This window comes from Manis javanica, chromosome 2 (assembly GCF_040802235.1).
Source record: "Manis javanica isolate MJ-LG chromosome 2, MJ_LKY, whole genome shotgun sequence".
Classification (NCBI taxonomy): domain Eukaryota; kingdom Metazoa; phylum Chordata; class Mammalia; order Pholidota; family Manidae; genus Manis; species Manis javanica.
In genome coordinates, this window is record NC_133157.1 from 21,205,201 (window position 1) to 21,217,417 (window position 12,217).

At 37.4% G+C, this 12,217-nt stretch overlaps 1 protein-coding gene across 5 annotated transcripts in view; it reads left to right on the plus strand.

The window, feature by feature from the left end:
* The window catches only part of ECPAS (Ecm29 proteasome adaptor and scaffold), a 97,313-nt gene that overhangs the window by 73,859 nt on the left and 11,237 nt on the right, over nt 1-12,217 (plus strand). For all 5 annotated transcript variants that reach the window (XM_037027326.2, XM_037027325.2, XM_037027324.2 and 2 more), the window contains 10 exons: nt 259-373; nt 1,039-1,107; nt 2,394-2,511; nt 2,823-2,990; nt 5,105-5,184; nt 5,850-5,955; nt 6,703-6,750; nt 7,602-7,723; nt 9,151-9,301; nt 11,093-11,158. In XM_037027326.2, the coding sequence (XP_036883221.2) occupies nt 259-373; nt 1,039-1,107; nt 2,394-2,511; nt 2,823-2,990; nt 5,105-5,184; nt 5,850-5,955; nt 6,703-6,750; nt 7,602-7,723; nt 9,151-9,301; nt 11,093-11,158 (1,043 nt within the window). The remainder of the gene's footprint in view (nt 1-258; nt 374-1,038; nt 1,108-2,393; nt 2,512-2,822; nt 2,991-5,104; nt 5,185-5,849; nt 5,956-6,702; nt 6,751-7,601; nt 7,724-9,150; nt 9,302-11,092; nt 11,159-12,217) is intronic.

Sequence of the window (12,217 nt, forward strand, 5' to 3'; positions counted from 1 at the left end):
GCTTTAAGGCCCAGCAGTGTGGACTTGGTTTGTGAGTTGGATCTTTTGTGAAGGTTGTTCTCATTTACAGGGACTTTTTGGTGTCATGTCCACTGAGATGATTTAGTACATTTTTAATAAAATAGGCAGGTTAAGTATGTTTTCATTTCTTTATTTTGATGTTATTTTGGGTTTATGTTACAAATTTTTAAAAACTTTGACTTGACCGGAAGATGAAGTTTTCTTAAAGTAATATTATTCTGTCTGACTTTTGTGTAGAACTTAGCCAAGATGTTGCCTCAAAAGGCCTTGGGTTGGTTTATGAACTGGGCAATGAACAAGATCAACAGGAGTTGGTTTCTACACTTGTAGAAACACTTATGACTGGCAAAAGGTATGGTAAATGTGAAAATTACAGATTGAATTCTTAGGGCAAGTTTTGCACTATACTGAGAATATGCAACAGAAGAAGGAGAAAATCAGTATTTGTTTTTCTTGTTTATTAAACCTTTTTAAAATTGCAAGTTCAGTCTTTGTTATGCTGTGGAGAGCAGTTTAATTATCCAGTATGTACTACTGAGAAAGTAAACTGCTGTTTAGAAACATGCCAGAAGGTCAGGCTTTCAAAATCAGATGATCTCAGGACAGTTAAAGCATTGGATTACAGAAATACCGTAATTACTGTTAGCTAAATGAAAATGAAAACATGGAGAGGAAGCTTGCATATCATTCACAGTCTGATCTGTGAAGAAAACGATAGAGGAAATCATTTTTGTGACTGGTGCTTCCTGATAGGAAGGATAGTTTTTAATGTATGACTACATTTAATTCAGTCTAACTTTGTATGGGATGTCTTTTACATCTTTTTGTTCATCCTAGACTTCATTTTACAGAATGGTCAGGCTGATAGAAAGGATTAGTTGACTTTTACATCTTGCACATGGTAGATACTTATTAGGAAAATTGATTTTATCAGTTTACAAGTGAAATATCACTTAGTTGAATGCCAGTATGAAAAATTTGAGACTAATCCAAATTCTTATTTTTGTTTTGGTTTAGAGCAAAACATGACGTTTCTGGAGAGACAGTGGTATTTCAAGGGGGAAGCCTTGGCAAAACACCTGATGGGTAAGTGTATGCCAGATCCATAGGCCAGTCATTATAGGCATCGTTAGAGAATAGAAGTTGATTGCTATCTCCTAGGAAATACTGTGTCTTATTGGAGGAAGAAAACTATAGAAAAAACCTGATGTCTTAGATTGAGTTTCTTAAGAAATAGACTCTGAGATGAGGACTGTGTTCTGGGATTTTACTGAAGGGTGCCCTGGGACCCTCACCTTAAGGGAGTGAGGAAGCAGGTTAGGGCCGACGGCCCAAGGAGACGCTGAACTGCTGCCAACACCCAAGCAGATACCGACCTGCAGATACTGGAGCTGGGCTGGCCCTTCAGAGTTATCTTTCTTTATGGGGCCCAGCCTTTATGTCTACTCACTAGGACTACATCCCCTCAGAAACTAGCCATTGGTGCTGGGCTGCTCTGGGCAGGACGTGACCTTGGACGGAGGGCAGTTCTGTCAGCTCCCAGTCAGAGTCCTGAGCGAGAACCTGGCAGCACTGCTCAGCACCTGCTGCGCCTAGCTTGCTGGTGGGGATACCTCTTCTTTGTATCTAGGAGTCCACCAATTTACCATTTCGAACTAATATCAGATTAATTATTAGAGCCTCCTTTGTCTTGCCATTGTTCTATTGTGGTTAACACTGTTAGTTTTCATCTCAAAATCCTCAGGTGAAACAGTGCAGCTTGCCCTGCCTTGCTGTGGCCTGTGGGGAGAGCTGCCTCAGGGCTGTCTGCAGCATTAGAAGGCACCGTTTGTTCCGTCCTTGGCCTTCTCCCCCAGTTCACTGTTGACACATTGAAAGTTGTTTTCATTCCGCTTGCTCTCCCTCTACACTCCTGAATTTTTAAAATGTTCTCACTTTTTACAAAATAACTAACACAAATAATCAGGTATTTGAGTGAATATTACTTGTTCAGAAGAAAGTTCACAGGACTCATTGTTGTTACCAAGATCGGGGTGCCCTAGTTTGGAAAGATTTAGTGATGACAAGAAATTGTCTTTAAGTGGTTCATTATGAGAGCTTTGCACACAGTACTGCTGTGTGCCTGTCGAGTGGGGAGGCTCCCCCTCTGTGGGCGCTGCGGGTGTATCTGGGTTGTTTACCGGCCACTGCTGCCAATCGACTTAGGTGACATTTTATATTCTTCTCAACCTGATTCTCTGCTCTGGTGATGAGATAACTCAATATTAGAAGTTAATTTTTTTAAAATATCCCGGTAATGGTGATGTAATTTTTATTAGGTTGGAGAGTTGAGAAATAGATTATTACATACTTTTTATTTATTTGTTTCCAAGCCAGGGCCTCTCCACTTACAAGGAGCTTTGTTCTCTGGCAAGCGATCTTAGTCAGCCAGATCTGGTGTATAAATTTATGAATTTAGCCAACCATCATGCAATGTGGAACTCAAGGAAGGTAAGTTGCTGCCACCGGACAGTTTTTATTTTTTAATTCCTTCCAAAACCATCTTTTACTTACTTGCTACATTGGCAGACAATGACAATTGATAGGCAGTGTGTTTTGTAAAAGTCTGTGATTAGAGAGAGCCAGGCCACCACATGGCTGTTATCATCAGTTGGTAAAGCTGAGGCACCCAATAAAGCAGGCTGTATTCAGAGACAAGTTTGGGGGGGAGAATTTTGTCATCTTAATTTTTTAGTGTGTTAGTTAATACTTTACTACTGCAGATGTATCTGAGCCACTTATTCTTACTGTTATTTTTTTAGGGTGCTGCTTTTGGTTTTAATGTGATTGCTACCAGGGCTGGAGAACAGCTGGCTCCTTTTCTGCCTCAGCTAGTTCCTCGTCTTTATCGTTACCAGTTTGATCCCAACCTTGGCATCCGACAGGCCATGACGAGTATTTGGAATACATTGGTCACTGACAAATCAATGGCAAGTATCTGTGAACCCTTGTCCAAGATGTGCATGGAATTCAAACCCAGTCTTCACCTTCCTTTCCACTTTGTAAACTTATTTGTTTAAAGAAATAAACTTCCTTTCATTCCTTGCTTTCTTCCTTCTTTGAAGTTACCACAGATGCTTATAATAGCATTTATTGAAATTTCAAAAATGGAGTAGTTGGCTAAGGAAATGGCAGTGTGTTCCCACAGATGGAATGCTGTTTGGTGACAGACACCATGGGTACAGTGGGGGACAGGTCACGGTTCCTGCTCTCGAGAAGCAGATGTAGTTGAGGCAGTAGACAAGGAGCAGGCAGTTACCATATATGGTTTTCTGTCACCAGGCTGCTTCTCATATTCTGTTCTACTCTTAGATACTAGGACTTCTCAGGGCTTACTCAGGATTTCTGAGTACCTTTTACTCTCTCAACTTTATCTTTCTAGATGATCTCATCAGTTCCAGGGCATATAAATATCATCTTTATTGTGATGGTTCTCAATCTTATATTTTTGGCCCATATGTGACCTTTGCTCCTAACTTGCATATCTAACTGCCCACTTGGCATTTTCACTTGGCTGTTTAAAGATACCATAGACTTAATATGTCTAGAGCAGAACTTAAAAGAACAGCCTTCCTCCTCTATGCTCAGCACTCATCCGTACACCCAAGCCAGGAAACTTGGTGTCATCCTTGATTTTTGTCTGTGTTACTCTCACCCTCAACTGGTTGAGTTCCAGTAGCAGATTCTGTTGTTTCTGCTTCCAGAGGACTCCTTGAAGCCATTTTCTTCATTCTCTACTTCTTTCCTAATGAACAGGTTGTCAAATTTCTCTTCTCTTTGCCCTTTTTCATTGAATTAGCAGTAGAAGTGATTTTTAAAAATGCTAATTGTATCGTGCCATTTGTGGTTGACATCCTTTGGTGGCTCCATAATTCACTTGAAACAAGTTCCATGACCCTTATCATGTCTTCTCAGCCCCTGCACATGGTGTGGCCTTTCCTGTCTCTTCAGTCTGGTACTAGGATTGGGTGTGCTTGTTCACAGTGGTAGGCACTTGTGGGCTCAGCTTTGAAGGTTTAGTGAGTTTTGTTTGCTCTGGAAGAGTACTCAGTACCAATGAGTCAACCAAAATCTAAGAGGCCATTTGGCTTTATAGATTGGAGTTCAGGGCACAGGCCTAAGCTCTCAAGATAGATGTATCACCTCTGTATGAGTGAAAGACGAAGCCACAAGTGTGGTGGTGATTGCTATGAAGACTCTTTAGAGAAGTGCACATACGAAGGCGTTGTTTATTATATCTTGAGTGAGTTATTTACCTCTCTGTCTTGGGTTTCTTACATATAAGTGAGGATAACAAAACCTGTCCTACCTACAAGAGTAAAACTGGAAATGCTGTAAGTTTTGAGCGTAAAAATTGAGTCTACCATTAGGTTATTATTACCAAATTGATCAGTATATATCAAAATAAAACAGAGGGTTAAAAGATTAAACTCATCATTCATTCTGAACAGTCATAATACTTCATTATGTGCCAGACACTGTGCAAGGTAGTAGGGAGGCAAAGACAAGTGAGATAGTGTCCCTGCCCCCAGGGTCTCAGTGTGGCCGAGCAGTGTGGTTACTGTGCGGTCTGATGAGTGCACGGAAGAAGGCGCTGTGGAAACACAGAGGGGAGTAGCCCAGGCTTCTCTGCAGAGGTGATGCCTGATTTGAATCTTGAAGGACAAGTAGGAATTAACCATGCAAGCTGGAGATGGAAGGGCCTTGTGAGGGGGTGGGTAGGGTAGTATGTACCAAGGAATGGAGGTGAGGTTGGATAGGATACCTCTGGAGCTGGTGGGTCACAAAGTGTTTCATATCCATGTCTGGGTGATTGGACTTTGTTCTCATGCATTAGGAAAATAAAGGAGGATCAAGTTTGGTTTTAGAATGATCATTTTGAAAGATCTGGCAACCAGAGAGGGAGAGAGTTGTGTGCTAAGAGGCCTAGAGCGACATAATGCTGTTACATACAGAAACATGATCAGTGTGGTTGAGAAATGACAAATTTGATTATTGATGGGTTTTGGCTTCCCATTTTTAATTATCCTTTTGTTTTCATTAGGTGGATAAATATTTGAAGGAAATTCTTCAAGATTTGATTAAGAACCTTACCAGCAGTATGTGGCGAGTTCGTGAATCCAGGTACCATTTTTGGAAATACAGGACTAATCAAATACAACTGAATTTTTTTTCCTTCAAATTTCCAAGCTTTATACTATTTGTTAAAGGAATAAATTAATATTACTTAAAGAGCTTATTTCTTTCTGATTGGGTTAGACAGTTACTTTTAACTATTTCAACTCTAGTCAGTGGTTTTCCTGAGTTGTTTTAGTTTATGCAAGTATGATATTAAAGAAGTAGAAGATCATGTGTTAATTGGTAGATATCAAGATATATTTATATGCCCTCATTACTTCATAGGGTAGCATTTATTTATGTATACCAATATATAAGTATATATACCAATATATAGTTTTTTATAATAAATAGAAAATGAATATTTCTGTTTATTCAGTGCCTTCCATATACTTGGTGGTATGCTAGCCCTGGGGGTACACTGATAAATAAAAAATGATGTGTCATCCTAAAGAGATTTTACTATAGTTGTGGGAAACAGACACTTGATAATGTAAATGTCTTTGGTATATTAGAGGTACCAAGGACAGAATAGTCATTGCTGTCTTGGCGTGAGGAGATTATGACCAGAAATACAGGCAGAATTCCTATTCTTGTTTGGTATGAATGTTTCATAGTAGAATTTTGAGATTTCTTGATCACATATTTGACCCCCAGTTGTTTATTTTCAGCTGTTTAGCTCTAAATGATTTATTGAGAGGAAGACCGCTAGATGACATCATTGATAAACTTCCAGAAATTTGGGAAACTCTTTTTAGAGTACAAGATGATATAAAGGTATTATAGAAATCTGTATTTATTCATAGAAAAGCTTAAACTGGGATTGTTAAAATTTATGTATTTCAAAATGCACTATGCAGACAATTTTAAGAAACCACAATTTCCTCTGAAAGCTCCAGTCTTGATGTGCCTGGTGCCTATGAAGTTGTAAGGTTTTGGGGGTCTTTAGATCTAAATTGAATTGACTTTTTTTTTTTTAAGTTGGCTGCCACCTTTCTTTCAATAGCAATTTAATGATGCTGTTGATTAGGGACATGACAGTTTTGAAATAATCCAGAATAACTCTACTTGATTAGTTTCATTATTGGTTCAGTCACTCCCAAATGACTTGACCAATTCCTCTGAATTGTTTCCTGGGCAGTTTAAATTTGAGATATTTTGATATCTTACCATTAAAATTAGGCACCTCAGTTTTTCCTTTTTTTCCTCCATTCATTAGAGATTTTTAAATTCTTCCAGAATCCTCACATAGATCTTTATACATTTGCTTTTATAATATATTCAGTTCCTAAATTATTTTACTTAACAGCTGTGTTTTTGTAAGGTCAAATTAGGTCACACTAATTAAAAAATATGACATTGTGATATGTTCCTTGATGGGCAAAGAGCCTAATGAGACACTGTTTTTTACTTGGTGTACTGAAAGTAAGATTTTTCACCAACCTGAGGCAGTTAAATAGGTGTTATGGGGCAGATGAGAATGAAACTTTAAGTTGCATGATACCATACTTTCCTCATTTTTAGGAATCTGTGCGAAAAGCAGCAGAACTAGCTCTGAAAACTCTAAGCAAGGTACCTAAAACTCTTATCTTAAATTGAGGGTGAAGTGGGGCAGGGCTCTTGATGACTGTGACAACTTACTGTTTGTGGTCTATGAAACACTGAGTTGCAGAGTAATTGGCATAGTGTTATAGTTTACTGTTCTTAACACTGAGTGACATACTGGGTGTCATTTCAATAGAGTTACTAGTGTTTTTAGCAAAGTATATCTGTATCTCTGGTCTCTAACTAGAGAGCTTTTCTGGGCCTTTTACATGAGGTATGACTTTCAACTTGACCTTGAAGAACATGTCACTCATTTAGATCAAGCAACATCTGTCTTTCTCTTAGTATTGCTATGTTAATGTTTTAATCTGTTTTTCTAATCTATGAGGTTGGCAAGCTTTTTGAAACTAGTTTCTCTCTTGAACTTGATTTCGTGATATATTAAGGACTTCTACATTCTATCTGTGTAAACCTTGCCTTAGGTTACATTGTTAGTAAACAGTAAAACCAGATTTTAAATCCAGGTTTCTTATTCCAGATTTGTGTTCTTAACGATCTAAGATTCTTGGTAGGCTGCCACCCAAAGTTATTGAGGATGATAATGATTATAATACCTTAAGCCTTCTTGGAAGTACTTGCTTATACATTTTCCCATTTCATCTTCAACTGTTCCCTGCCTCACAAAACTGTTCCCTGTCTCACAAATGAGAAAACCAAAGCTTAAATAGTGAGATGCATTACCAAAGGTTCTCTTTAGTGTCATAAAAAGTAGATTAACTTCTTTTCTGTGGATATGGGAGTAGAAAGTATTTTGTTAGATGAAGTCTTTGTTGGGTAAGAGGTTGGTTCCACTAATTTCCCTGTTCTTTGTATGTGAGGTTTGTGTGAAAATGTGTGACCCCGCCAGAGGAGCAGCTGGCCAGAGAACCATCGCTGTCCTCCTGCCTTGCCTTCTGGACAAAGGAATGATGAGCACTGTGACAGAAGTGCGGGCCCTGAGGTGTGAATCAGCTGAGGAAAGGAATGTATCACATCTACTTAGTTTCTAGCCATTTGGTAGAAATTGGATTTCTTTGAATGTTAAATTTTTGAAGGTATAGAGAAATGAGTTGAGGAGAATCCAGAGGTAACCCAAGAGCATTTGTGAAAAGTTGTTAGTCAGAATATTTTTCTCAGAAACATTCTCATGGGAACCTTGCTTTTGACCAGCTCTCTGCTGTGACATTCTGCCTTGACCTTTTATTGCCATGGGCCTCAGGCCCCAGCAAGCACATCTTCCTGTTATGCCACAGGTTCCTACTGTGCAACAGCTTGCTGGCTGGTTATTGTGTTTAGTAAGATTTCACAGTTTATTAGGTTTAAAATAAATTGTACCATCTGCCACAAAGAAATGTTCAAAAATACACCCACATATTGAAAGATATATGGCTATTTTAAGTTAAAATCAATAGGGAAGGATTATAGTTTGTGTTTCTTTGTCTTTAAACTAAAATGCTATCTAGGAATTTTATCTGTTCCATATTCTACACTCTTAAAACTAGATCAAATTAATAATACCAACAGTATTTCCTACTAATAGTAACATTTCACACTAATAGTAACTAGGTAGTTAATGAGGGAAGATTCCTTTTAGCAGATTCTCCTAACAAAGACAATGAAATGACCAAAATTAGGACATCACCATTTTGCTGTCCTCAGTAAAATAGTCTAGGTAATGATACTGAGCAACTTCTTAATCCACCGGTGAAAAGCTGATGGGAAACTTCATAATGGGATGATTCAGACCCACCAAACCTGAACCGCTGGTCACTCTTAGCAGCACATCCTGTATATGCATCCCGATGTGATGCAATATGACACATACAGCACCACCTGTGAAAGATCCTTGTTTAAAAAAAAAATTGAACCTGACTTTGCTTTAGCTTGAAGATCTGTGCAAGTGACAGAGGAACATGTTAAATAATAGATACAATCAATGAGGACAGATAAATTATGAGAAAAAAAGAGGCAGGGCACCATTAAAGAGTAATGAAATGCAATAAATTTCAATGTGTGGGTGGACTGGACCTGATTCCAACAAACCAAGTCTTCCAGACATTTGTGAAAAATCAAGGAAATTCGGATATCAGATATGAAAAAAATGATTAATACTTTCTGGGTGTGAAAAAATCGTATTTTGATTGTTATAAAGAGTCCTTGTCTCTTAGTGACACATACTGAAGTTTAGTTGGGGATATGCTTCAAAATAATACAGTGTTGGGAAAATTGTGCCTGTGTGTTTAGAGGGTAAGTGCTAAGACCAGGCTCTATAATGAAGAGAATATTTTTCTAAATGCAACAGAAATATAGAACATCTTTATGATTAGATTTATAGAGTTTCTTGCCTTTGTTAAAAGGACTCAGGGATTGTGTTCTGTGTGTCTGTAGCATTAATACCCTTGTGAAGATCAGCAAAAGTGCAGGAGCCATGTTGAAGCCACATGCACCAAAACTCATCCCAGCTCTGCTGGAATCCTTAAGTGTATTGGAACCCCAAGTTCTCAATTATTTGAGCCTCCGGGCTACAGACCAAGAAAAGGTGAGTTGACAGTACAAACACATTGGTAAGTATTATGGAGGAAGAGCCCTGTTAAGGTACTGAGTACTGAGGTCTCTCTGGAGAATACTTCCAGTGTCCTTAGGCAAACTCCGTGACTCGAGTGATACTTCTACCACTCTTGAAATAACTCCACTCCTGTAACTAAATGCAGGTTTTTGTTTTTGTTTTCTTTGGTGGGGGAAGCAGGAGAAGGAGGGTGCAGATACTGTTTTGTGAATTGGATAAAAACTAGTGCTTCCATTTAAAAAAATGCATTAACACTTACTTAACATAGTTTCTGGTACATAAAAAAATTTTTTTTCAGGAATTGGGTCTATATCTTCACAGAGTTTTTCTATAAACCACTTCCACCCTCAAAGTAAAGAAGATTTTTTGTAAAGTAAAGAAGTGAAAAGTAAAGTAAAAAAGTAAACAAGATTTTGGCATAGTCCAAAATTTTTCTGCTTTTCAAATATACTATAATTGCCTAGTTTCTGGTCAGAGTTGTTTTTAAAAAATTACAGATGAAACATTTACTGTGAAAAATTGTAATAATACAGAAGGGTAGACAGTAATCCTCTAGGAGTCCCCTTTACCTTCCCAGCTGCCGTTTCCTGAGGTACCCTCTATCAATAGTTTTCTGAGTCTTTTATCAAATTCTTTTGTTGTCATTGCCTACAAAACCAAACTCACGAATTTAAAAATAGACTGTGAATGTTGTTCTGCAACTTTTTTATTAGCAGTGTATCATGTCTTTATATAGAGCAATTTCATTCTTTTTAAGGCGTGCATAGTATCCTACAGTGATGGAATTTTGAATTTTGTCAGATATATTGTAACATCAAAAATTGTGATTTCTGTTTTCTCCATGCTTTTGCTAGCATTGAATAATAATAATCTGATGAGCAAGAATCTGATTGTTTTAATTTATACTTTCCTGTTATTAGTGTTGTCCATTTTTTTTTCCTACTGTGATAGCTTTCCATATTTGTGTGTTTCCATTACATGCTTATTTTTCACTTACTAATGTTTTTACACTTGTCTTCGTTTATAAGGCTATTAAACCTCTGTCATAGAGATTGTAAATGTTTTCTCTCAGGTCATTGTTTGATTTTAACTGCTCAAACTATTCTAGTAATTTTCTTTTTCCTTTGCATCTGTTATTGCTGTTTCTTCTCTATTCATCATTCTTTCCTTTTTTAATAGACTTGCCCCTCTTAGGTTCCCATAGCATGTTTACTAGGTGCTGAGAATTAGGATGAATTCTAGTCCAAACTCTGCAGCCCTAGGCAAGTTACTTCGTATGCCTTCCTTTTTGCATTTATGATGTCTGGATAGTGTTAACTTCTGCAGGGTAATCTTTAGACTAAACTACAGTTGTAGATATGAAGGTCCTTTACAAAGTTAAATCAGTAAGTATATAAAATTCTTTATTGCTTGGACACAATTTTTAAAAACTTTAGAAATTTATTTTAGTCTATTCCTTTATTCAGTGGATGGAGAACCTGAGGCTCAGGAAGGCTGGATGAGTTGCTCAAAATCATACTGTTTACCTTTTAATTAGTTAATTTCTGTTGTCTGAATTTCTCACCTGCAGTGAGATGCTGCCTCTATAGGTAAATTACTGGGTGTAGGTGAAAAGAAATTAGAGTTAGATTTATGTTTGATTTTGCTTTGTCTATATATTTTTAAACATTTCCTCTCTTTGGAAGAAAAGCTCATTTAAGGGTATTTGTGTGGGTTATTCTTAATTAATTGAATGTGCTGAGTGCCTTGAATTTGTGTTCTCAGGCTGCCATGGATAGTGCTCGACTCAGTGCTGCCAAATCCTCTCCCATGATGGAAACAATCAACATGGTCAGTGCCTAGTGTAATGAGAAAGTCTGTGTGTGTGTGTTACTTTAGGCAGGAGCTCTTCAAAGTCTTTAGGCTATGTTAAATGAAGTACAGATTTAAGGGATGAGTCAAGCAGCTATTGTGACTCCAGTTTTTTCTTAGTATAGTTCTTTTTTACTTTTATATTACTAAGTGGAATAAGTAATTTTCCAAATACTGTAATTCATTAGTCCATATTTGTGTTTCGTAGGAGAACAATATGTTAAAAGATCTCTATAAATCTGTATCTCTTTTGGCCTGCCTGTTTAGAAAGGTTCATATAATTGTCTTCCTTTGGGATTAACCAGGAGGATGTAAGCTTGAGGTATTCAAAAGCATAAAAGGTAGGGAAAGAGAATTGAACAGGATTGATACATTGTTTCAGTCATAAGAAGAGGTTTTCAGTAAAGAGCTGATTGGCACTGAGGTTCTAGATTCTAAAGTTCCTGGGGTCCTGAAGTCTCTGAAGCTGATTCTGCTGTTTGTTCCCTGGAGTGGTTAACTGAGAGCTTGTGAGCTGCTGGAAATTGTTTTGCTAAGTAGATCGCAAGACTGAACAAGAGAAGTAGCTAGTTTTAGTGCTTACTGGGGGACTCTTACCAAAATTTGGTCTCAGGATGTCTCAATTGGATTACTGGGGGAAAAGAAAGCTTAAAGAAATAGAAATAGTTAGCAAACACCTTTTAAATGTGCTCATTAATAATAGAATATGTGTCATTGCATTTCCAAAAATATAGCAGATACAGCCAAAAAGTTGATTTAAATAAGATGAGTTATTAGGGCAGGCCCTCTGGAAAAGATAAAGTTTAATTTAGGTCTTTTACACTGAACATGGATTGATAAAGAGGAAGTAGGCCCAAGGAAGTCTTTTCTTCTTGGGTAATGATTATTTATTTTCTCCTTTAGCAAGTTATTCATTATTTATCTTTTTATTTTCTTTACACTTTAAGGTTATGTTTTTTTTTTAATGATGAACACTTTTTCTATTCATAGTACAGTGGTGGGTTTTAACACTGAAAACAAGGCAAAATCAAAACAGCA